Genomic DNA, 27537 nt, shown 5'->3' with positions numbered 1-27537 from the left:
AAAATCTCTCTTTTCCTCTCAGCGCAGCTACTCTCATTTAATATAACAATCACATTTCAAGCTGAAATGGTTTAATGGGTTTCTTCCTGTCTCTGTGGATGTCTGTCACTTTGGTCTGTCTTACACTGATCAGTATCTCACTCAGATATATTTGTACAAGGGGGTTTAAGGAAATTCATCAGACCAAGCAAAGTTGCCCATATGCAGCTTAAATTGGTAAGGCTGCTATTATATAAGTATTATTTTCTTATTTAATATTTTAATGTGTATGGCAAAGAACAACCTAGTTGTATGTTTTGTCAGTTTTGGTTGGTGAAAGAATTATTTATTGTCAAGTGGAGTGCTGATGTAAGAAAACTGTCAGTGTAGTGGAGGCAGTGCATTTTTTTCTGTCTTTCTTCAACCAAACATGTCTGTTGCAATTTTTTCAGTTCACAAGTTATGGTTCAGCAGGAGGATAGCCAAGATTGTATAATAATAGAACTGTACATCTATCACAACACAGCAGTGACTAGTTTAGTCAACACATTTCAAAAGTCATATTTGACATCACTTATGTCAGAGTTCACTTCTTGGCCTTTGTCTATAAGAGATCTGAGATGTGATGTCATCATTCTGAGTGGTGACAAGTTCATCCAGTTGACTGAAAGTTGCCAATTTCCAAGAAAGTCTTGCCCGCTCTCTATATTTGTACAAGCAGGGGACTTCGTGCCACCCCTTAAAGCCATGTGCACAAACCCCGAGTCCTGTCAGATGATCGCGCTGGGCTTTTGCCCACAGGACATATAATGGATGTCCTCCACCACATTAGACAGGATACAAGCCAGTGAAGATGCAGTGAAATCAGATGTGTTTGTGCAGGATGAGATGCATTGTTGTTTTTCAGAAGATGCATTTAAAATAGTCTAATGGGGAAAACAATACATGTAGGGTTGGGAAGTGTTATATATTTTTGATGGAGCGGCAAATACAGTCAAAAAATACCTTGATACCCTTTGAAGAGAAAGTTGACCTACCTCAAAAAAATATATAATCTTGGTCACAGTGTGGGGATATTTAAAAGAGTGCCTGTGCAATAAAAACATGCTGTACATAACTGGCATCACTATCTGAGCATGCTTTACCCTTGAGTAAATCAAATGACCCATCCTATGTTTTCTTTTTTCTGATCAGAAGGCGACTGAGGGTTTTCTACAAGTTGCAAAGTATTCCTCCTCTCTAATTGTTTGTGTAGGTGTCTGTGTTCATTCTTTAGTTTGAAGAACACACACAGTAGCACTAGACCAAAATGAAAAATAAGACAGTTACACCAAACGGCAGCTCAAGAAAAGATGTTCATCTTTTCTTCACAGAAGATTGGGCAAAACACAATTCCCTACAGTGCCTGCAACAAAACTGTGCACAAAAATTAGCTTAGCAGGAAAAAAATTAAACTAATTTTGTGATACTCCAAATACAGAAATTAACACATCATGTGGAAAGATATTGGTTTTGGCTTTTGTTACTGTGCAATGAATAATATGTTTTTAATAAATACATTGTGGTGTTGAAAGCATAAACTGTGTCAGAGAATCATTGCTGGACTGAACTTTGTTTTCTGTGGTTAATTGGATTGAGTGGCTGTAATTTAAAAGCTTCCAGTGCTTGGCATCAATCAACTGATCTGGTCAAATAAAACTAATGTAATGAATCAATCAACAGAGATACACACATTAATCTGGAGCTAATCTGTCAGAAGCCTTTCAACATCAGGTTTAACCCTCCAGAGAGAGGAAAGGGTGACTATACAGTACAGAAGTGGAGTTTATGACTAGAGATGCAGAAAACACAGTAGGAGTGAGATAGGGGTAAGATGCTGTAAGCATGGAGGGCAGGTAGTTGGACATGCAAGCTCATCTTGTCTAGTATATTCATCAGTGTCAGTGTGAGTGACTGGACGATTGAAGAGTGACAGTGTTTCTTGGGATGAGCGATATAGAGACACAGCTGTCAGGCAGAGGAGAGTTGCCAGGAGCTGCACTGTCCTTCACTGCCTTCCCCTTTATCCAGTGATGGTGGGAGGTAATCCAAACATTTAGCAAAAGCGGGGATCTGATATGACTGTCCCCGGTGGTGTTAATGTAGAAAGAAACCTCATTTGGTCTGTGGAAAGGTAGCAAGCACATAGAAAGAGGTGTGTCATTTGAGTAGTCAAGTTGATACCTCCTGTCAAACATGTTCCCTAAATTATCCCTAGAAAATGTGCCTTTTCCACATTCAGTGCCTTCTAAACGTAGTTTGAGAAAATTCTCCTTCTTAAGCTAAATTATTCATTTTAAAGCCAGTTGGGTTAGCTAAACAATATATTGTCACAAAAATTGAAAACAGGACTTTGATTATGAAAAGTTGACATTTTGGAGATGCATGGTTTTCACAGCACAATGACGATAAGTAATTTCTTATATATGATAAGTATGTATGATAAGTATGATAAGTTAAAGCTTACATCTCAGACATTACCAAGAATGTCCTAAGGGCTTCCTAACGCCTCGACTCTCCTGTCTGCCCTAACAGTAAGTGAAGTTTTTTTTTTTTTCTAAGTTTTTTTTAAGTTTTATTTTCTGTGTTCTGTACTGCTTAAGGGTAAAAAAAAAAAAAAAAAAAAAAAAATCTGTTTATATGCTCTCAATTGAAGCTGCCAGGCCCTTGTTATGATGCCAAGCATTTTGACCTTGTCAAAGACTTTGCTTCCTAGTATATTTAAGCACTGCTGCATCTGAGCCCAGAGGATACGTGTGGTCTTCACACTGCCAGCGCCTGAGCTTCTGAGGTGACTCCATCTCAGGTTGCTTACTATATACTGTAATTTCAAGCAACTCCATCATTTTCTTCCTTTATACTCTCCTAGGTTTTTCCAATGTCCCTGCTTCAGCTGCTTTGGCAGAACTTGCCATATCCTGCTGGCAAAGCACCGATGCTGCTATCAATGGCTTGTTTTTGTTTTGTTCCATTCAGGGCTATCTGTGTTAAGAGCGAGATCTCTGCAGCCCTGTTGTGTTTTTTTTTTTTTTTGTCCATGTGCTGCAACTCTCTGGGTCTATTTTCATCACTGCATATCCTACTTTTGGCCTCTCTTATCTGTATATTCAACAGTTTCAGTTTGCTTGCTCACACTGACCTCTGTATGTAGTCTTTACCACATCCTGCCACAGCTTCTAAATCTTTCCTTTGTTGTAAGGTTCATATTATACCATCTTCCTAATCTTTAGGAAAGCTTCTTCAATATCCACAAAATCGTATCTTTGCCATACAGTGTATTTTTTACCTTACAGTTCACCCTAACAATCATTACCCTAAGTACATCTGACTGCTGCAAGTCATGAGGAAGAGCAAAGACAAACACCATCATAACGGATAATGATGTCACTTTTAGATGTGTTTTCTACTGTATCGCCACTATTACAACGCACTTTTTGATCTTCACCTTCATTCTGCAATATAGCACATACAAAACAGCATCTGGCTAGGTTTTTTTTTTCTTAGATATCTAATCATAGCACAATTAAATGTGTTGCTCTCACTACACCTATTCTTGCCATATTCTTGCCAATTTTAAAATAGTGTCTTTTTAACATAGTTATCTCAATGCAAAGATGTTTTATTACCACTTAAATTAGACAGGATTTGTGTGGAAAGCAAATATTCATTGATCATAGTGAAAAGGTTACACTCAAATAGTTTTTCCAAGAACTTTCAATTTAATTACCAAATTGCTCTGTGACCAGTGTTTGCAAACTGTGTTTTGTAATTAGCGTGTTTTTTTTTTTCCTCCTCTCAATCCCTCCTGATGTGTCCAGTTCGCTGCGCTGTGCATACAACTCCGACACAGGCTATTGTCAACTCAGGTGGGCTTCCCCAAGCTCCTTGACCCCTCTCAACATGGGCGTGCATAAAATTACATTGGCCACAGTTATGTAAACATTAATTAGATGAGGATTTGGATACTGGCACACCACCAATCTCTCGTTCTTTGAGCTGGAAGCCCGCACCCTCAACTATGCACAAGTTTGTTTTTGTATACCAGTACACATGCATGTATGCATGGGTATGTGTTTCTGTCATGCTCACAACAATGTATACTTTGCACTGATAACCCCCAGCAGAAAGCAAGCATTCCGACTAAGTATATGAAGCCATCTGCCTGATTGAGTTGTGTGATATAACACTGAGCCTCGGGGTGGACATAGTTTAGTTTAACTTGAGCTGGCAATGACTTTCAAACAGGGCAGAAGGAACAGGAGCCTAACTAACCACAAGCAGGGTGTAGGTAGCCTGAAGCGATTCATACAATTACAGTCAAGATGCTGCTTTGTTGCACCCCTCCTCCCTGCCAGTAACAGCATGTAAAGAACAACAAAATGTATCCACCATCCGTTATCTGTTCTAAATCATTTGTGACAGTGAATCATCATGTTTTATTTGGGAGTACATATGGAGTTGAGGCCTTGCGGCTGTCACAAACATTACTTTCTATTGACACCGTGCAGGCGTTGAGCAAATGAAACTGAGGTGTAAATTATCCATAAATCTCAGCTCTGGAGAAAAGTCTTACAAAAAAATAAAAACCCAAAATAAACCAGAGAATTACCACAGAGCTGATTATGTTTGGTTTCACTTTGAGGTGCTTGTTTGAGGAAAGTGATTGAAAAAGCGAATGTGTGAGCACATGTGTTATTCTCATGAAAAACCTTAGGATGTTTTTAGCAACTGTATATAATGGAAATGAAAGGCCCCCTGTTTTTTTCCTCTGAGAATTTCCAACTTCTGCCATTTTGATCACAGCTCATTTCACCAACTTTCTTCACTTGCTGTGGAGTCCAAAATGATAACAGAGCAGCAGGATCTCATGTTTCAAATCCCTCACATCCTCAGAAACCCTCAGCAAATGCACAAAAAATACAAAAAACCAAAAAACCAAATAAGCACAAAAAGGAGAAAAGGACACCAACCTTGCCTGAATATTCAAGCCTTCTATAGATGCTGTCAAGGTCTGAAACTGTGTTTATTGAATAGAAAAAATTCCCTCTTTGAAGGATGAAGGGAATAGAAATCTGCTTTGCACGCAAAACTACCCATAAAGGTTCATTGATGTTCAGATCTTTTCATCTCCCAGGGCTGCAGGTTTTGTGCTCCTTACGCCAGGTTTTGGCTCTTTGTGCACAGGCAAAAAATTGGTTTCATAAAAGGCAGCCTTGCCCAACACTCAAGCTTTGTATACTGAAGGTCACAACCTACAGTTTTTTCTCAAGAATGACGACAGAGGCGCCGGTTCAATTTAGTGGTAATATTTGAGGCTGTTCATTCGAGGCACTTATCTACTATACTTTAAAGTGTCCATTTGTGACCAGAGTTTCTCTTTGCTGATTCACTTCGTCCATCGGGCACCTGCTGTCATGATTTCTAGAAGTCAGGTATTTGCATGTTGTGTTGCAAATGTACTTTAATTTTAGTCATCATTTAAAGATGACACATTTTGCAAATAGGTAATCAGCATATCAGTGCCTCACCTTTGTATTGTTGTAATTGTAATGTGGTATAAATTCAATTTTTCATGTTGTGATTCTACTTTTTGTACACCACTTGCAAAAACCTAAGATTGGTTTTTATTTCATGGACAAATTAGCCTCAGCCTCCGCAGTAAAATCATAAATATTATTCATTTATGTGAACGTACAAGCTGGCAACTTTAGGTTTCATTTACCCTGATGAATTTAGTACAGTTTAGTGCAAATGACGCTTTAACTCAAAGTTCAAATGTTATTTTAGAAACCAGGGGTTTTTGAGTATTCTAAACATGAGACGCCTTGTGAAATTCTTCTAAATTGTTTCACTTACTCAAACTCTGGGGCATTGGGGGGGGGGGGGGGGGGGTTAAATTTACATATCAAAGCAAGCATACCAATGCTTGAGGGTCCCTGCATAGATGTATGTGATCCATATTATTTATAGCTCAGGAATGTCCCCTGGGATCCTGATGTTCTTCGGCATCTGTCATGCTACAAGAGAGGACAGTTGGGTGAATGTAGCTTGCAATTAGTGACTGTTGCATCACGTCAGGCCAGAGGGTTGCATGATGCGTGACCAACATTTAATCACGGCATTGATCTGACAACTTTTTGGAGAACAAAGCAAACTGGCTGACAGGAGTCACATAGTCATCAGAGCAGGAGAAGGACTGTATACATCATCACTGATTCTGTGCTCCGACATGAATCTGATCATACAGGCATGTTTAGCATTCCTGCAACTGACACTCTGTTAGCAATAAGTGAGAGTGGCCGAGAGGATGAGCGGAGCAAGGTGACTTCTGCCCTTTTGCTAATGAGCACTCCTTCTCTGACTCATTGAAAAACATTGACTGGTCCAGGAGGAGTTGTTCCTGTTGAATTGCTTAGATGGGCATCAAGTGCATAGTCAAGTAAGGCCAGATTTGGACTAATGGATTGTCAAGTCAGTCCAGAATTTGAGATACAAATGCAAAAATGCAAAAACATCAAAAGCCACTACTGAAATAATGTAAAAAGTTTGTAAAAAATTATCTTGAGTTACAAAAGAAGCCGAAAAACAAGTTCTCCTCTAAACTTGACCTTTGTGTGACTGACTTGGAATCATCGTTTACATCCTGACTTGCATCTCCAACTCACCACTTTCCAGCTGCAGTCGCAAATAATTAAGAGTATTTGAAGTTCAATAGACAGATACAATGTCTGAATGATTCTACAAATCCTGCTTGAAACATCAGCGGTGCATGACTTGCAGCTCAGAAGTGAGACGACAACACTTCCACAGTGTCTTCAGTGAATCTCTGAAAAGGGCAATTTGTCACATGTCAGAACGCATATTTTGTTTGAAACTATTTCTTTCAGTATCATTTTTTTTTTCTTATGTTCCCCATGGTCCATTGCTATCAAATCAGTTGGAGCAAAGTTGAGTAGCACTTGGTGGATAAAAGCCCTCTCGTCTTTGACAAGTACTCATTAAATGCATTACAAAACAGTTCTATACATTAAATTATATACATCCTGCTCAGCTATTATCTGTGTACATCGTATCTGTAATACGCATGCTGTTTCCCAAAATAATTTCTGAAGACCAAATTCTACATCATTCTTGTGGTGAACAATTTCCGAGAGGAGTTAATGGTTGTCTGCATTCATTACACTCAGTATTGGTCTAATTATGCGCCAATATGCACCTAAGGACTAATTAACAAGGGATCAATAAGGGCCCTGGATACCCCTCACACTGGGGCCCGGCACTCAGCCCCCTCATTATTGGATCTGCACCGAGGTTTCAAAGAGGATTTCTCAGGCTCTACCCGAGGGGCTGGTCCACACATTAGGCTGCACAGGTTTGGCAAAAGTTGCTCTCTTTTTCTTGCGTGTGTGTGTGTTTGTTTGTGTGTGTATTGGTAGATTTGATTGTTTGTATGTAAAAAATACTGCTGGCTTTAGAAGATGATGACAAGCTACTTAAAGATACTCAAGTCATGAAGGACCAAGTGGAGATTTTACACGATTATGAGGTGAAAGACTACAAAAGATCTGTGAAAGTATAAATTTAACCATAATGCCTCTGCCTTTGTAATAAAATATATTTTATCTGGTTATTGTGCGTTGAATTTAAAGGAACAGTTCAGCATTTTAGAAAATAAGCTTATTCAATTTTTTGCCGAGAGTTAGATAAGAAGATTGGTACCACTCTCATGTCTGTACAGCAAATATGAAGCATGGCTCTGTCCAAAGGTAAAAGAAAGTTTGCTTACTAGCACCTCTAAGGCCCATTAAACACATTATAACTCTTGTTTTATTAATACAAAAATAGAATTGCAAACTCTGTGGTTTTACAGGAGATTACTCCAAGACGTTACCTCATCCAGCCAAGATATAAAACGACACATAAGCCTCTGTAAAACCATTTTGTTATTTTTACACCCCAATTTTTGCATGGATTAATCAAACAGGATATAACATGGTAATTAGTGAGCTTTACAGGTGCTGGTAGGCAGATTTTGTTACCTTTGGACAGAGCCCTGCTAGCTGTTTCCCCTTGTTTCCAGTCTTTTTGCTAAGCTAAGCTAACAAGCTGCTGGCAGTAGCTTCAAATTTACCGTACAGACATGATAGTGGTATTACTCTTCTTATCTAAGACTCGGCAAGACATCAAATAGGCGTCTCCCAAAAATGAGAACTATCCCTTTAAGCTCAGACAGGTATACAGTCTTATTACACTGCAATACTTTGAAATAAATATAATTTTTGATTGAATGGGAATGATGGAAAGGTTGTGAGCTGCAATGAGGAGCTGTGTGTAAATCTTAAATCCTGACTGATGATGCAAAAAATATAGAAAAAGTACCAGCTGTTGATGAAGGAGACAAAAAGATTTGTTAATCACCTACTAATAATTTCATCATTATTCTCACAAAGTTGGTGAACTTGGTGGAGGCTCTGGCTCAACAGAGCATAGGGTGTATCCGATGATGTCAACATGATAAACCCCCACAGTGCTGCTGAATATCAAACTGAGGGACGATCTCTGTAAGTTGCCATGACACCAGGTGCTACCCATCTCTGTCTGCTTCCAACATCCAGCATGGAGCCCCTGAAGCACACACACAATTGCAATAACACTTTCATCATGCACTAGCTTTCATGAGCTTCTACCTTACACACACAGACACGCGCGCGCGCACGCACTGTTAATGTGGTTTGAATGATATCTCAAGGACTCTCAAGTCCATGCCGTGCTGGTTCTAGGAAGCGGGCCAGGTATTGGGGTGCGCCTGAACTGTTTTAATCACGTCAGCTGGAGGGACAGAGTGTGCACTTCCTGGAAACCGCAGCTGTGTTTCCTGCTCACCTGCAAACAGCACATCCACTGTGATCTGGCTCCAGAGAACTGGGTAATACCTGCCACAGCAAGAGGTCTAAACACAGGATTACCTTTTGCCCTCTTTTGAACTTTTCGAAAATTAATACAAAAGATGCAGCAAAGTGACTGGTGATTTTGCAAGCCCTTGTTGATTCAGTTTATCTTCATGCTTGTCCTTCTTAGCATGTGAGACACCATGTGGTGCAGGCAGTAGTTTGGGAGCAGCAGGTAGCTGTGACGCATTGCACAGGGCCAAATAGTGTTTCTGTCCCAACCATAGCAGATCAATAAAAAGCTCTGACCTCAACTGTCAGCCAACTAAACTCTTTTCGCCAGGGGACACTCATTTCCCTCTCGCTGTGGAAACAGGAAGTAGTGAATGTAATCTACAAAAGTGCCTAAGCCTATCAGCTAACAGCTCAGTCATGTGGATTGTTTGTTTTGCTTGAGCAGCTTAGGGTTAACTTGGACAGACAGTCCCTTTTATTGATTTCTCTATGAAATCATGTCACGTGAAGCTGTTACCCATGATATTTACCACAGTGATGGATCTGTAGGTTTACTGTATGTTCAGGGAATATTTTTAAGCCTCCTATATGCCTCAGTAACACGTGTGAACCCTGAAATTTCTTTGCAAGCTAAGTCACCTCTTTTTTCCCTGAGTAAAGGCAAACTTCACCTCGTAGAACAAACAAAAAAAATACAGCATGTTGTTCTTTAAAGAAAGAAAACTGAAAGATATTCTACAAAATACTGGAAATTGTGTAAAAAAAAAAACTTTTCAGTGCTCCAGCCAAGTAGGTCAAAGAATTTTATGTAATAATACAACGACTATAAATACACAAGCAAAGTGTCAGCAGCTAATCATGTCTGATTTATGCCAGGATGGTGCTGATGAGATTATTTTACTCTCCTTCTATATCTGGCCCTCCAGCGCTCTCACCTCTTCTTTGATGCTAACAGGTCAACTTTTGGAAGGAGAAGGAAGTTTCAAGCCTCGGGCTAGTTTTTGCATGAATGAATGTCCTTTCTTCCACCCCTGTGATTCATGGATCAGTGTGACCACCAGTCGGTAGGTATTTAAAGATAAAGATGAAAAAAAAAAAGAGAAGCACACAGATCTTCACGTCACCGACATTTTTCTCTGTGACGAAATGCAGAAGAGATACTGTTGTAACACATGAAAAGCAGTGTGAAAAGCTTCAAATAAACTGGACAAATGCACTTTTAACTGCACATGTGCATGCAATCTATAAACAGGGCTACAACATGCAGCATGAATGGTCTTTCTAGCCCTTTGAATAATGCAAACCACTGATCCTGTTAGAGCTACGGGTTTGTCCCTGCTTAGTGAACCATTCACAAGTTCTATTCATTCATAAAAAAAAATTTAAATGTGCAAAGGTGCTTAATTTTTTCATTATATCTCAGTTATTTTATTACATGTCACAATTCACTTATGTGGTATTATGCTTACATAATTAAGTGTTATTACCTGAAGTTTAGGGTTATGTATAAAGGGGAAAAAAAACATTTTTCTCTACATATGAATTTTTTTGCATGCTCTCTCTGTGTTGAAGAGATTTTTATACTATCATACAAAGAGTAATAAACTGCTAACATATAGCACATTTTTAAATGGAACCTGAGGGGCATAAAGGAGCAAATGTGAGTATTTAAAATAGTTACATGCTTCCTAAAACACATTTTGGATGTGTGGTTTGGATGCCTTAGACAAAGGTAGTGTTTCCAAATGCAGTTTGTCTTGTAGTGTTCTAGTAGTGGTACAAAAATGCAGTTTTGCACAGTACAGACTCTGAGGCTCATCCACCTGGCTGTTTGAACTAGGATAAATAGTGAGATCCATCCAGTTAACCATATAAATTACAGTGCTGAGTTTGTGAACCAACGTTAAAAACAAAATGCAGAGATGAATGATAAAAAGGATCAAGCCTACGCAGGTTGTAATCCAGGACAGATCAAATGTAGATTGAAGAAGGTTTTCTCTCTTGCTGCAAATGGAGAGCATTTCTTAAAACAAAAATAAAAACCTATTTCGAGTTTAATTTTTTTTTTTTTTTTTAAATTTCAACAGCAATTCCCCATCATCGAGATATTTTATATTACTGCTTAAGTTACACTCTGCATTAGGAACAATGTGGACTCAGATATGACTAATGTCAGTTAAAAACCCTCCTGTTAGTCCAAATTGTTGATTTTTGAGGCACTTGGGGGGAAAAAGAGTCAAAAAATCAACTTGATACAGAGCATTGAGCTCCTTCAGCTAAAACTAAAAAAAAAATTTAAAAATCTAAACCTGTGAGGGTTTTCGCATGAAAGCAGTAATATGTTATGAACCGAACTCTTTCTAAGTCTTATCCTTTTAAGCACATTTAAAAGCTGTGGAGATGCAGACACTGAGGGTGGGAATGACTTTGCTCCATGGTCACAGCTCAAAAAAGAGCTTTATCTGGCCTGTGCTGTGTATTCTTCCATACAAGAAACACCATGGAAAAGCAATCCTATTTAGATTAATTCACCCTGGATCAAAAGTCAGCAAAAAATCCTCTACACTTGTGGAGACAGCGGATGACACAGGCAGCTGAGGCCAGCAACTAACTAGTGGACTGTCTTTAAAATGGGTGATTTTATACGATATACATCCATGTCACAGAGGACCTTATATCCTTCTCTAAATCGTGACAAGGACTTTGGGCCACATCTCCAAACAAGGCAGCACTTGTGACCTTATCTCTGTGCCTTTCAGAGTGTCAGCGTTCACATGGCAAGTGTGGTGATGAATATAATGACTGGAGCCCAAAATAATAACATCACTGTCTTTGAGCAACCGACAGCCAGTCAGTCATAATAGGAAACCCTTCCCCCTCCTCCATCTCCACCTCCAAATTAGTGGAGACAAGGACAAAAATAGTTATTATAGTCCTGGATCTATGGGAGAAACACATACAGAATACATTCTAGAGAAGGGAGGATATTAATACTTCACTCAATTTAATCTCTCTAGAAAACACTTATAGTAATCCTATTATAAAGTTTTTCACAACTCCAGAAGTTTAAAATGATGTGAAACCATTATAAGAGTCAAAGCACAGAAACTCACAGTTCTTCTCTGTGAGTTTATTGTGACAAACTTTATAATAGCAGTAGAAGTTATTATATTTCTTAACTCTTTAAACAATATATACTCAAGTAGAAAAGCTTCCAAATTGCCCCTAATTGTAGGGGAAAAAATATATGCACTGAAAATTAATATATTTTTATTTACATTCTGTTCTTCTATTTGAACTATCAAGCTTTTATTTTTCTTTTGTCTCATTTTTATTTAGCCTTTTGTTTTAAAAGCTTGTGCACTGTTGTATTTTGTAACTGATGCAGTTGTGGTATTTTGATCTATCTTAATCTTAATCTTAAATACAGGAAGAGTCTGCACACCGAAATCACTGAAAATGCCATTTATCTATTATCTATTATTAGAATGATTTTTCTTTCATGTTTAGCACAGGAGAGTAAAATGCATTCAGATTTTCGGCATACTCTCTTGTGTTTGCAAACTGTTCAAATGATAAAATGAAAGAAAGAAAGCACCATACAAACCAACTACTGAGCATGGGGGGATTTTCAACCTTTTAAAGTGTGGCTATTATAAAGGAATGTAATTCAATAAAGAAATATTAAATTTGAGATTGTATTGTAATTTGGAATCTGTTATTCGATGGGAAATGAACAAACTCCATATGCTGATGAAGATCATGTGATACAATCAAAAGCTGCAAAACAGCAACCAAATGGACCATGTGGCTGGAATGTTTTTTCAGCCAATATTAATTTTGTTTTTCATGCAAAACAAAGAATTGGAATAGGCTACCTCTGTCACAACATTGTGCTATTAGGTCAGATCTATATAAACATAAATGTATTTCTTAAAGTTCTTCCAAACTCTTAACTAATTAATTTGAAAATCGTTTTTTTTTTTTTTTTCACTAACATGTAAAAGTTCCTAAATTGCTCCTCTACTCAGAAATATGATTTGCTTATTATTACTTCACCTGGATGTTTGAGCTTCTCTTTGCAGAATGGTTTTCATATGTGCCGACAGATGACTGTTTTCACATGGGGGAAAATTTCTGTGTGCTCACCTTAAATCTGTGATTAAGACGTGTACATATGAGATGATTTTGTAACGTCACAACATTTGGAAGCCAATCATTAGTCCAGTATGCAATTTACACAACTGTGGCTCCACACATTGGCTCACACGAGACTTATCTATACTGGGTAGGATTGTTCTTTCCAAAGCAGAAGGTTTATCAAGGCTTTTCTGCCCATGCCATTCTTTGTACACTTCATCAAAAGTGATAAAGTCATCTAAATCCATAATATATAACTTCATATGGAAGAACAAACCTACATAAATCATAATTACTCTGGGATTATGTGAATGGAGGCTTAAAAGCCACGGAATTTGAATCAGTAATTGCAGCCTTTAGAGTCAAATGGTTAAACGAAAGTTTACCATATACCTAACAAAATATTTAATAAGGTTGGAAGGACTGACTTCTTGCTTAAATGGGATTTTGAGGTGTCAAGAATTCCTGTAAATCTGTCTCACTTCCACAACCACGTATTACATTTTGGAAAAATTATATTTACCCCGAATTTTTCACCACACAATTCTTAATTCTGGAATAGAAGGGTTATAACCATAGATAGAAAATTCGTTTTTTAAAGCTGATTGGTATTGGCTAACTTTTGTCCAGGATTATTGAATTCAGCTGGACACTTTTTATCCTTTGAAGATTTCACCAGAAAGTATAATATTACTATTTCAAGAAAAGGGTATAACAAAATCCGTAAAGCAATTCCCATTCCTTTATTCCAACTAACATGAAGCAGTCTGCAATTTTTCTCTGTTTGCCCCTTCTTTGCCTTCTCTAAAAGTTGGAGAGGCCAATTTGTCGGACAAAAAGTGTAAAAACAGAACAGTAAGTCAGGTTTTTAAACAAAACACTTTTGGGGACTTCAACTCATATCATCTTTTTATCTATCATGTCCAATTGCTCCTAAAGTCAACGAAATCCATTTTAAAATAGTATCAGCAATATACCCTTTCACTGATTTTCTACACAAGAAATTTAAAATTGAAGTAGATTGGTGCCTCTTTTGTTCTACAGAGGCCAACACCATCAACCACCTGTTTTTTTAAATATTCATATGCCACTTTGTTTTGGTCTGATATTAATAATTGGTTGTCATTAAAAATGGATTACATACCTTCATTTACTTACAATGATACAACTAATTTTATAGACAACTTGGATTGAAACATTTTTAGACACTGTCAATCTTGGGATCATTTTGGGTATATATGGTATACATACTTGTAAGTGGAAAGGTAGTACTCCGTCTTTCACTGTGTTCATATATAAACTTGCCAACTACTTTAAGTATATGGGACAAATGAACAGAAAGGCTAAAAAACTGTATACATCTATATCTCGGTCCTTTATTTTTTAATGTCTCTTATCTTGTTCCTTTGTGCACTCTCTTTTATTTTTTAAAAATGTTTTGTAAATCTTTTTCTCTCCTGATTTTCACTGTAATGGCAGCTCTATTTTATGCTGTTTGTATTCGGCTGTGCTGCAGCATCATTTCCTCCATTGCTGATTGAGTTCTGTTGTTCATTTATGTATATTTTCCCTTATGCTAAAGAAAAGTTAAAAAAAAAAAAATCAAAAAAAGTGAAATGGAACAATGTCGCATCCTTGTGGCTGCAAGAGGGCGACATTTCCCCCGGCGAACTATGACCCGGAAGAAATTAAGGGTGTTTTTTTTCTATTTCACACGTGGGTAGTGAACAGCACTGAGCAACATGGCTGCGTGCAATGTGGAAGAGCTGTTGGCTAAAGCTGAGCAAGAAGAGGCAGAAAAACTGAGAAGTATCTCCGTCCACAAAGAGTTGGACCTAGAGTTTGACGTCGGTAACCTTCTGGCGTGTGACAAAAACCGCATTGAGTCAAGGGACCTCAGGGAGCAGAAGAAAGAGGACTTCTTGCGGTCTTTAGCTCGTGATAACACACAGCTTCTCATCAACGAGATCTGGAAACAACCCACGCAAAGGGTCGAGGAAGCGATAGTGGCCAAATTACCGGACCCGACGACCCCGCTGCCCAGAGAGAAGCCGCCTCCGAAGCCCAAACCTCCGACGAAATGGGAGCAGTTCGCCAAACTAAAGGGCATTCAGAAGAAGAAGAAGACCAACTTAGTTTGGGATGAAACAGCGAAGGAGTGGAAGAGGCGCTGGGGCTACAAGAGGGCTAACGATAACACCAAGGAATGGCTTATTGAAGTGCCGGAGACCGCAGACCCAAATGCGGACCAGTTCGCCAAACGCGTCACAGCCAAGAAGGAGAGAGTGGCCAGAAACGAGCTCAACAGGCTGAAGAACATCGCCAGGGCGCAGAAAGTCAAAGTCCCAGGTGTGGGACTGACCCCCACAGCACAGCAGTCCAAAAACGAGCTCGCCAGAGCCGTGAGTGTGGCCAAAACCTCCACAGCATCCGTGGGGAGGTTCCAGGACCGGCTGCCCAAAGAGAAACCACCAAAGAACACAGGCAAGAAGAGGAAGTTTGAGCCCCTCATCAGTGACTTTTCTAATGAGAGGCAGAAGCAGCTGGAGCTTCTGAAAATCATGGACAGCAAGAAGCCAAAGTTGGACATCACCAAGGCTGTCAATAAACAGATGAGAGAGGAGGACAGGGAGGAGGCCACAGCTAAATACAAGAAGGGAGCAGGGAAGAAAGGAAGCAAAGGCAACATGTCAGGAAAAGGCAAAGGAAAGGGTGGGAAAGGGAAAGGGAAAGGAAAGGGAGGTAGAGCAGGAGCAGCAGCAGGAGGAGGAGGACAGAAGAAGAGATCTAAACCTGGAAAGCACTGAGGACTCTCACCTCCTGTGTCCTGCTTCATTAGGTTGTGCCTTGGGATCAAAGCGTTGGTCTTGACATTCATGATGCCATATGAAATGACTGTTTGATTCACCTGTGAATGATGGGTGTGATGTTGTGACTGTCCAGGATTTTTGTGACTCTTCCACTTTATGTAAATTAATTCTACTGTAAATTGGTCCCAATGTGTGTAATCTTAATGTAAAATACTTTAATTTGCAGCTCAAATTAAAATCAGGTGATAGTGTTTCCTTTTCTGTTTAATTGAATGTAGAATTTATAAAGTCATCCCAGGTATGAAAGATATTGATAGATATTTTGGCCACTGTTTTGATAGGTGTGTAATTGTTTCAGTTTTCAAGCAAAACATCCTCTGCCTCTAGCCAGGAGGATGGGTTTTTTTTATTTTAATGTTTGTAGCATTGTAAATTGAACATCTTTTAGTTTTAGGGTGTTAGTTGGACAAAACATGAAATGTATAGACTTCACCTTGGGCTCTGGGAAACTGTGATGGACCTTTTTTTTTCTTTGTTTTGTTGTTTTTAAAAAAATATTTTCAAACAATTCCTGGACTACTTAATTAAACGAATAATCTGTGGACTGATAAATAATGAAAATAATGGTAAGTTGACCTACACACATATATACATCTATATAACTAATATGTGTGGTAACCTTTTTCTTTTTTTGCAGTTCGGACATTTGAACTGTCAGTTCAATATAACAGAGTGAAATGTTTTTTCTAAAAATTTTCATCTTTTTTTTTTTTCTTAATGTTGATTACATTTTTTGCACTCTACATCAACACTACATTTTGGTTGTGGTAACATATTGTACATCCACAGCATACCCTAAAATCTAGTGGTTTATAGCAGCACTATGCATACTGACTGTTATGATTGTACTTATTTTTTCACTTCTAAAGACAGAAAAAACTACATACTCAAAACTACCTTAGAATTTGTTTGTCAGATGGATTTGAGGACTGAGCTAGAATCTAAAATGGTAACATACAAGTCTGCATACCTAATTTGGGATTCAGAATCTAGTATAGAATGCAAAACTGAATAGCACATTATGATAAAAGGTATTGCAATCAAGTTTATTACAACATCACAACAGTTTGTACATTCATCACTGGATTTTAATCATGGCAGAGTGTACAATAGTCTGCACAAAAATATCATGCAAATAGCATAATATATGCAACAACTCAACAAGGTATTTGAAATGCTGTAGATTAAGAAGTCCTCTTAATGTTTTTTATTCAAGACACAAAACATTTGATATTTCTATCACTTGTAAGTTTACTGTAATTGTCAAAAATGCCATAACACGGTGCTGTAATGCATAAAACAGTAATCCCCAATTCGCACCAGTGTAACAGAACTTCAATACTATACATTTTGACAGTAAATAAAATAAATGCGCTCCAGCCAGTAAAGGCAACAGATTAAATATATTATTAATAGAGCAGTGATGGTTGATGTAGCTAAACAATCTAATATTTCAACTATGTCACTTTCATCTCTGCTAATGTCCAATGTAAAACATGGGTTGCAGGATATATTTCTGTGTGCGTTTCACATATTTTCTTAATAACTGCCTTAAATTGTCTTAACAGATAAAGGCTTGACCTTTGAGCTGCTCAGTGCTCATGTATTTTCTTCTTCATAGAGGTAAATACACCAGTTTTCTAAGCAGCTTAGCTGTGGTTTTAGGTTACGTAAAGGCTTTGCTATGTCCTTGGTGTTTAGACTGGAGGCATCACATTGAATTAGCAGCAGTGAAAACAGATACAGATATCTCTCGGAGCAAGAATTTGCACCTTTAGTACAGTTGTACACATCCTAAATCCATAGAAGGCTGACTGGCATTTTTCTATCATTCTAGTCAGCATATTACTCTATAACTAATTGGTCTTTACAGGTTTATAATTTCATGTTCTGTCTGTTTTGAAAGAGAGCTGTCTTAGAGCCAGAGGGGGTGCAGTCCGAACAAGTATTTTGCAGGACTACTGAGGCCACAGGTAATGAGGTTAATTAGTTGTCTCATCCATTCACAGATCTTTCCTCTTTCAGACAGCACAGAAATGCACTTCTCCTTGCACAGTTCACCAAGCTAATCCATGGACCCCCTGAAGAGATTTCAACCTTATTTCCTCTTAACACTGTTTGTTATTAATTGGAAAATAAAATTCACATTTTTCTCTGTAGATTTGTTGCAGAAAATAAAGTTGATAAAGTCTTTATGCACATATCAAAACCTTTTAAGGTTTATTAAATACCATTTTTCATAATTGTTGCAGGTTTGCAGGAAACTTCCAGTGCTCAGATATTATCATTCTGGCTGAGTGATCTCTCAAGTTATTGATGGATGCTTTTTAATCGCTGACGCAAGCTCACAGCCAAGCTCCAACGCACCGGAGCGGGAGAGGAGAGGAGGAGGAGGTGACGGGGGGTTTCTATCACCATCTGTTGAGCAATCCGCCACCCTCTCCCAAGCCCATTCATCTTTGTCCCTGCTCACCCAGGCCACTGGAAAATGGGACACATTCAATAACCCTAAATCAATCAAGCACTGTTGATGAGGCAAAATTATGAATTCTCATCCATGTCAGGCGGGCTTTGGCAGTGGCCTCTAAACTTATCTCACATGTAACCAGATGGTCAAAGAACAATAGGCAATGGCATGAAGATGAGGTGGTCAAGCAGGATTTCTGGGACGAAGTCTGCCTTTTATTCCATTGCTTATCTAAAAATGTTGAGAATAGATCTGTGTCTGGTGATATTTAACACTGAAAATTAAGAAAAAACCCAATCAATAGTCTTACAATCATACTCTCTTCTGCCATGCAATAAGATTTTATTTGTCCCTAGTCTTGTGCTGTACATGCTTGTGTGTGCTGTACCCTAGGAAGGATGTGATGTTGCTTGTGTCAAGCTCCAGTCAGTGCTGCAGTGGATTAGTCAGCTGCATTTATTTAAAGGTTGTGCAGAGAGCGTGCAGGAGCCTTGGTCAGTGTGCAAGTGTGCAGGTCTTCAAGATGCAGCGCATCTATATGCACAGCAATGAACACTTCGAAGTCTTCACCACTGTCCTTGCTCCACAAGGTGAGTGGAATCATATCTGCAGCAAAGTGTAGCTTAGCATGCCATTATTTAAATTGTTAGTGAGAGCAAGATGGCATTATCAGTGTCAGATGATTAATAAATAATGGGGTAAATCTTTTTCTCTCCTTAAGGGTGCTCATTTTCTAAAGGACATGGCTGCATTGATACATATGTACATGCATTTATGTGAAGATGTTCAAATGTACCATGACAGTTATGGCTAATCATAAAAATAATTATTTTGCTGATTCATCTCCACTTTGAATGGTTAACAGGGAGGTATCAATACAGAGCAGAAGCTGAAAAGGTAAGTTAACCAATTCTTAATATAAAAATCCATCCAATATTCATTAGTAGAAAGCTGGATCTTTGCATGTTGTTAATTTAGTCTCATGTCGGTCTTCAACAACAGATATAGAAAACAAAAGTCACAATTTCATAAGTGTTACATATACCCCAGACTGATGGACATGAGTTTGACATTGATGTGATGTGAAGTCAATCAATTTCCTGGTGCTTCATTATGAGTTTCCTTCATCTAATACCTCTGACAAACATGCATCATATTTAGGTGGAACAGATAATGAAGAGTAGACACAGATTTAGGGTTTCTATCTCCCTGCACAGCAGTTAATCTCTGAGTCTTGATACATAATCCTCTCCATTCACTGAGTCTGACCTGTAGACTGCAAAGATCACTTGGACACTGACAACAGCTATTATAATTACAACAAAAAAAAAGCAATGCAACAAAATTAACCTATTTTAAATTTTGTATAAAAAATTGAAAGTGAATCTTGCAATTTGAAATACACAATTCAGAATAAAACAGGCTGTTATTCTCCCTCTGTCCATTAGATGGTGGTGGTGCACAGCTACAGGCCACACTGGCCAGATGAGCTGGAGCTGTCTCAAGGTGAAGTCATCCTGGTGCTGTCCAGACATGAGGAGAGGTGGTTTGGACGGCTGCAGGACGGTCAGCAGGGCTACTTCCCCGCCTCCTGTGTGATGGAGCTCAGCCAGGTTGGTTTGGTCTTAACTGTGCTCAGCAATGCAGCATAACTGGACTGTGCTGTTGCTGCTGCTTAATGTCTGAGGGCAGATTGTATGTTATATTCTGTTCTGTTCCATTCCTCCATAACAGTGTACGCTTTAAGCTTCTTACTGTGAGCAATGGGATTGTACATGAAAACATTATTTTCGGCCACAGTCAGATCAATTTTGATTATTTCGTCTGAGACATTTGTCTGTGCTGTTTTGTTGAGTTATTTGTTTGTGCTGTAAATCCTTAATAAATTATACTTAAATATGTTTTTCCACAAATTTAAACTCTGATTGTTGCATATTTAGTCATGAAGTTTGAAAGGGACAAGCCACCAATTTTACACATTAAGTTTAGTTTACTTGTCTTGAGGAGTACTACTCAGCCAGTGAACACTTGAATAATGCCATTTTTATGGTTGTGGTGAGAGCTTTCAAAGGTTTGAAAAAAATGACCCTGATTATGTCAGAGTGATGTCATCTCAGAAAAAAAGTGGCATTTAAGAAACAGGGGGGCTCAACTGAAGGATATTATTGAGTTACATTATGGGAAATGTAGGATCCAGTGTTTTTGGAGCTTGACCAAGATCAGAGCCTAAAAGTCAGGACATCTCAGCTTCTGCTAATTCGATTTTGACCATTTATTTATCTATTTATTTATTTATTTTAAGCTGCCTTTTGTGAGCCCTTCCCCACCTTTATGGAAATGTAATACTAAATCACTGGAGTCCCTTTTAAGTTACAGAGAAATACTTAAGATCTGAAATTGAGTTTACAGGGGCTTTAACAGAAGAGACATCTAAATCATAATTATTAACCATTAATTAGACCCATGTTATGATTAATGGTTATTATCTGAATAACAATTTTTACACAATGAGGCAAATTTTTGGTGCCCACTAGTGAATTATCAGAATGCAGGAAGTAGCGGTCCTTTATTTATCAAATTCAAGATGGCCCAGCGTTGCAGCTCAGATGACTCACCAAGATACTCATTTAACTAATTTTGAGAGTAATTGTAAGAGTAAGTTTTGTAAATTTTAGTAATATTTTAAGATTAGATTTTGCTGGATTGAAGCAGCATATAATCACTAAAAAATCTGTACGTATTTTGTCGTAATGTCATGTTGAAAATGTATTTATCAAATATGATACAACAGGTATTTGAGGTAATATTTCTGTAAATCCCTAAATCATTGTTTATTTATTTTTTATACATGTATTAAGTGTCACTGTTTCAATTAACTAATTAAGACAACTAATAATATAATAGTATAAAATACAAAATATAGTAATATAATTAAATTAAATAGACTATAATAATATTAATTGATAAAATGGATTAAAATCTTTAGATCAATATTTATAATTTATGTGTTTATTACTGTATATATGTATAATATAAATGTAATATAACTATATAAATGAAGTATATGTAGTTTAAGTGAATGTAGTCAATTTAAAGTATATAATAGATATAAAAGAATAAAGAAAATATGTTTTTACTATAGCAACAGTAAAGATGATATAGTGGCTAAAACATGTTCAATCTAAGGATCAAATAGTGCAAATAAACGTATATTTCTGTGTTCCACAAATGTCTAAATAAAGAGATAAACTAATGCAAAAATAAAATCAAAGGAGTTTGAGCTGTCTACTGTGATTTAAGGTGAAAAAAGTAGGAGAACAGATAGAGGACAATGTCAGAGGCAGTGTGCAGGTTATTTCAGGGCATCAGTAAGACAATTTAGACTCAAAAACACTTTTTTTCCACTCTCAGCCGAAATTTCCTCGCAAAGGCCTGCGAAGGAGTTTATCTCTGAGAACCTCAGTGTGGGACAACAATTCAGGTGTACGCACTAGATATGGAAAGTAAGTGAAAACTCATACACCAGCCATAATAAGAAATACACATGACACCCTCAAAAAGTGCATGCATACACATCATGCACACACACCCAGCATCCAGCAGCTGTTCCCCACATCCCCCATCCCCAAGTACCATCTCGCTGCACTCTGCCCCAGCACCCCTGAACAGGTGGCCTCTCTCCTCCCTCATTAGTTGACAAAGCACACTAATTACTAAACCCCCAAACATGCAGACGTGCGCGCACACACACACACACACACACACACACACACACACACACACACACACACACACACACACACATTAGTCAATCCCCTCTCACTGCACCGCATCTCATTAAGGCCAAAGAGGAGGGAAAGGAAACGCTTTGTAGATTTTCATCTAAAAGGATATGAAAATGTTTGACAGAACAATCAAATTCTTAAGAGAATTTCTATGATGTATCATCAAAAATTAAATAATTTTCTAAGGGTAATGTTAAATCTTGTATCAGCTCTTGCAGTTTGTGTGAGTGTGGGGGGCATTTATATTTGACAGCCTGCCACAAAACTTTGCTTACACACGCATATGCACACACACTACACAGAGCCCTCTGTACAGTTCCGTGCCTGTCTTGTCTGCTAGCAGTGGAATTTGGGTCATGAGGAATAAACAGGGCCTTTGTGTTTGTTATTTCCTCTTTGTCCCCCAGTGGACACATTCTGCAGGCACTCAGGGGGGGGGGCAGAGGTGGTGCAGGAGGAGGAGGAAAAGGAGGGGGAGGAGGAATGGCACTGGATGGGGGCCAGGGTGAAGGCAAGGGCCCCTTCTTGGTGTGCAGGCCCCAGATCCCTCTGCCTCAGCCTGTGGTCTCTCAACCTGAGACACACAGATCTCCAGGCCTGCTCGACAGGATTTTGTCCAAGTGCAGGAAGAAGAGTGAATGCCAGGGAGCCACCAACGGGGCCTTCGAGGGTGACTAAGAGGCCCTCCGCTTTGTCCTGGGTGGCTGAGCTGAGTTCAATGTAATGGGGCTGCTGTGGGGTTGTGGGGTGACGGAGAAACTGCTGAAATATTGAAGACAGGTCTTGAATATCCTGATTTGAGCAGGTACCTGCTGCCATATCAGGTATTCTTGACTTGGCTCTATTTCAAGAAACAAGAGGCTTAATACACCCCAATTTGAATGTACACACACACACACCAATTAATGTTGTCACAGAAGGTGCTTTGCAAATTCCATCTGATGGACAGTGCCTGGTGTGACACTACTGATGGGGACGTGACCAAAAGTGGAACATGCCTGAAAGTTTGAATGTACAGAGAGCTGAGCAGCTGCTGTTTTCTGCCCTGTTAGTCAGCATGGCAAGATCAAATGCCAGGTATATGCTTTGAAAAATATATAATCACAGTCACTGCAGTCATGAATGTTACTAAGAGAAGTAACTTAACAGTTGGTGGCAATCAATGAAGTAATAAATGATGCATCATTGATCAAATTTATACTTTTTCTACAACTCTGATGCTGTTACCTACAAGCAATGTTATTTCAGTTGGCTGTTTCATCATTTGTGTGTCTTTATTTCATCTGTTCATGTGAATCTGTATATATGTATGTATATGTGTGGCTGCATAATATTAAAGTTATTATCATTACAGATATAAAACCAGCAAACCCTTACAGGCTAACACGTTTTTATTTAAGTGGAAACATGCCTCAGAATATTACCTCATACTTCAACTCCTGTTCATTTTCCTTTGAACGCACTGGGCCTCTCTCCTATTTAACAGTGCTGGAGAGAGAACTCTCTCAAGCAAAAGGAAGTGTGATTGAGGTCTGCTGAAAGCCTCACCAAAGGACCAGGGATTGTGCCGGTTGCCCCGGCAACACCAAAGCAGCTCTAAGAAGTCACACTACTCTTCTTCTGTGGAGCCTCCCAGCATGTCCCTGCAGCACAGTCTCTATAGGGTGGGCTGTAGATTACCTCCTTGCAGAGGACACAAACACCAAACCTAATCCTAACCTTGGCCTTGACCTCCGTGGGGAAACACACTCCTCCTCCTCCCCCACTGTTTGATATTCACTGTTTTATAATCCTTTGTAATAAAGGCTGTAGGAGGCAGTCACTCTGGGGCCAGTGTTTGGGAGGCATGTCTTGCAAAGGGAAGGGTGTAAATGTTACAAAAAAAGGACAGCTACACTGGTCCCTTGAGCAAAGTCTGATTCATGATTAGAGTATCTGAGAGGGCTTTCCACTGCTGTTACTGTTACAGCTTATCTCAATCTTGTGACTTATTTCAATAGGAATTACAGAGAATATCTTGCATAAACCAGATTACATATTTTCATTGAGGTTCCCTTAATGAGATGTACTTTAAAATATGTGCATAAATAGGAGGTATATGATAGTAGACGTATCACTTTTCTGATAACTACTGGCTTCTTATTTCACCTGGGATTAGCACTCACTTATATACGCTTGAAAGTTATTTATTAAAATTCAGATAAGGCCACATACTGTTGCTTCAAACCATAGCAAGTCCTCAGTCAAATGGGAGCCTGACTTACCTCACATGGTGCTGACACACACAAGTGGAAACAGTGACCTATATAGGGCAGAAAGGCCAGGGTCCAATTTTAACACACACACACACAATCACAAAATCCCAGGGCTGTGGACTCTCCCGCCTAAAAGTGTCCTATCCCTGCTGTTTTGTGCTGTGTGTCTTCGGGGGAATGGGGGAAAGAGAGAGGGAGGAGGGCTAACAGGGTGCCTGCCAGATGACTGCTCTGTCAGCCCTATAATGGGCTGCCATCTGCTGTCTAGCATACACAAAGGCAAACAGTGTGTGTGTGTGTGTGTGTGTGTGTGTGTGTGTGTGTGTGTGTGTGTGTGTGTGTGTGTGTGTGTGTGTGTGAGAGAGAGTTTGTGCGCTTGCTTATGGCTGTGTGTTCAGAGGAAGAAGGCAGGGGAGATTTGGTTGGACGCTTGCAGGCTGTTTCATGTTTTCAATGTACAAGTTAAACACAAATATGAACACACAGACACACACACACACACCTTATGAAGTCAATTAGTGGTTGTCCTAATGACAAGAGATTTAGAGGGACAGGACCTGTACTGGATAATAAAATTTGAGTGGTGAACACTATGGCATGTCAAGTTTTACAGTATATTCAAATTAAAAGGAAAATATGATAAACTGTTAATTATTCTTACAGTGACTGCTTTGGAAATCTGTACAACAGGTTATCTGTCTACATGTCAATAAGTCACTATAATGTAAGGATTACTTCTCTTAAATAAATGCATGAAGCATAAGGTGGAAAGGCGGCTGCCAATAACCAATTAAGAGGCAAAAGGTCCCTGACATCTTTCAACACTTAGTGTGGGTCACACAAGAACAAAAGATCCTCTTGTACAAGAATGAGAGAGTAGGGAGGATAGATTGATTAAGTGGACATGGCGTGCATGCGGTGCCTGTGTGTTTATTTGCACATTGTTTGTATGAGTGTGCACTGCTGCTCCTTCAGCATAAGGCAAGTCATCATGTTCTTTGCCTCCTTCCATTTGGGGGGCAATTGAGTGAATGGGCTTGTAAAACCAACAGCCCTGGGGACAAAGGAGCCTAGGGGCATTAAGTCATGGGTGAGTGGTCCCCTTTAGGGCCAGCAGCTGACCCTGTGGAGAGGCCTCTTGTTCTGATGGAGGGGGCTCGTGTCCCTAGACCCCAGGCCAAGTTGACAGCATCCAAACATATACATACGCATATGACATGGGAGTCATCTTAAACCACTCTATCAGTCGTCGAACCCAGCCTTCAACAATTCACCTGCTTGGCTGTAAGCTCCATCTGGGGAAAAGTGACCAAATACAATTAAAGGCAGTGGATTTGTATTTCCTTTTTCCTAAAGAAAACGGCTTTCAAGGAATCAGTTTTTGGCAATAAGGCAAGAGGTTGTCATGCCTGCTGTGAGCATGTCAGAAAAACTAAAGCATCACCAGAAATCTTTATTACATGGGAAACACCATGTAAAATACACTAATTTTTATTGGGTCACATGGCAGAGAAACACAGGAAATTCAGAAAACCATAAGGTCATGCAACAAATGCATTTATTTTTTCAAATTAAGTACATGGTTACAAAGACAGTTGGCAGGATTTCTATGGTACCTTGGTTATTATTTCAGCTGAAAATGCTACAAAATATAGCGTGAGTGTTACATCTGTGATTCACCTTGTAAATGAAAGCAAAGTCCAGCATCTTGTGTATTGCTCATGCATAACTACAGTAGTATATGGCAGATGCTACTATCCTGTCTATGTACTTAATTCCCTCAAAACCTGTGGTGTTACATGGCCAAGTGTTGTTAACATACAAAGATATTAACTTGAATTTAACAAATGGAATGTACAAACACAAGTCAAACCAACAAACAGAACATATAACACAAATATATACAGATTAGACACATCTCAACCACCAGATTCAAATACAAATGTCTTATGTGGATGTTTGTCTACTTTGTTTTAGAGTTGTGTACTATATACTCCTAATCTTTCCACTTGATCTCCCTGACAAAATTCCCTTCTTATTCACACTCAAATGCTTAATGCAGGATAATCCAGATTATTACTAATACTGGATTGATTAATGCCGATAATACAAAGAAGACCATTTATAGCTGTGGTGTTACTTAACCAGATTATAGAAAGTGTGTTTCAGGATGGGTAAAAATAAAATGTATCAGTTACTATGAAAGCACAGTGCAGTGGTACATTTCTTCAGAACCAAACCCGAATTCATGCTACATTTTATAATGAGTGAGCAGGCAGGGATTTAGGGTCTTGCTCAAAGACATTTCAGCAGGATACGAGGTTGAAGACACACTTGCTGCTGCAGTGATCAAATATAAATCTTGTTTTAATGGGATGGTTTGTGTTAGTTTTGATTTTATTTTGCCCAGAGCCATCTGACTAAAAATGTTTTATGCAAGGCTTTTATGAAGTATAAACACACTTTTCTGCAGCAGAACAGGAGAAAAGCATGTGTTAAAATCAAGCAGCATGATCTTAATGTCAGCATTTATTACGTAAAGGGGAGACATCCATGTAAAACACACACACAAACACACACACACACACACACACACACACACACACACACACACACACACACACACACACACACACACAGAATAAAAAAAAATAAAATAAAAAAGGACAAGAGCTACATCATCACAATGAACAAACAAACATTTAAAATTAAATGATGAGTAAAAAGTGCAATTTGTCTATGATTAGAGGTCGGAGATGGAGTCCTGCTACCTATTAGTGAAGAGCACATTTGAATCAAAGGAATAAAAATGTCCTATCTATATGTTACAAGATCACAGATTCAACTACACAGTGATTTTTTTCCTAGATCTTGCCTGTTGAGGATAAGATATTAAACATAAATTAGTGGCAGTGAATGTTGTTCTAACTTGTAATAATGAAACTGAAAGGTAGCCCAATTCTGAATTTGAAAAAGACAATAAAATTCTTCAATAATTTCTCTTAAATGTTTTTTTTGTGTAAGAAATAAATAAATTAGTAGACATTAAATAAATAAAACCTACAGCCTTCTCGACCAAATGCCTGTTGTAGAACACTG

General features: G+C 38.6%; 1 protein-coding gene across 1 annotated transcript; it reads left to right on the top strand.

Annotated features, from left to right (window-relative positions):
• Positions 1-14748: 14748 nt before the first annotated feature.
• On the top strand, positions 14749-16122 carry rrs1 (ribosome biogenesis regulator 1 homolog). Its single transcript, XM_040126326.1, has one exon. The coding sequence runs from the start codon at positions 14804-14806 to the stop codon at positions 15866-15868; it is 1065 nt and encodes a 354-aa protein (XP_039982260.1). The 5' UTR covers positions 14749-14803; the 3' UTR covers positions 15869-16122.
• The last annotated feature ends 11415 nt before the right edge of the window (positions 16123-27537 follow it).

Source organism: Xiphias gladius, chromosome 5, assembly GCF_016859285.1.
Source record: "Xiphias gladius isolate SHS-SW01 ecotype Sanya breed wild chromosome 5, ASM1685928v1, whole genome shotgun sequence".
Taxonomy (NCBI): domain Eukaryota; kingdom Metazoa; phylum Chordata; class Actinopteri; order Istiophoriformes; family Xiphiidae; genus Xiphias; species Xiphias gladius.
The sequence above is the reverse complement of the archived record's forward strand: the minus strand, read 5'-3'. Positions and strand labels throughout refer to the sequence as shown.

What these genes read in the sequence shown, in the direction of transcription:
- rrs1 (XM_040126326.1), top strand. Translation starts at nt 14,804, where the DNA reads ATGGCTGCGTGCAATGTGGAAGAGCTGTTGGCTAAAGCTGAGCAAGAA.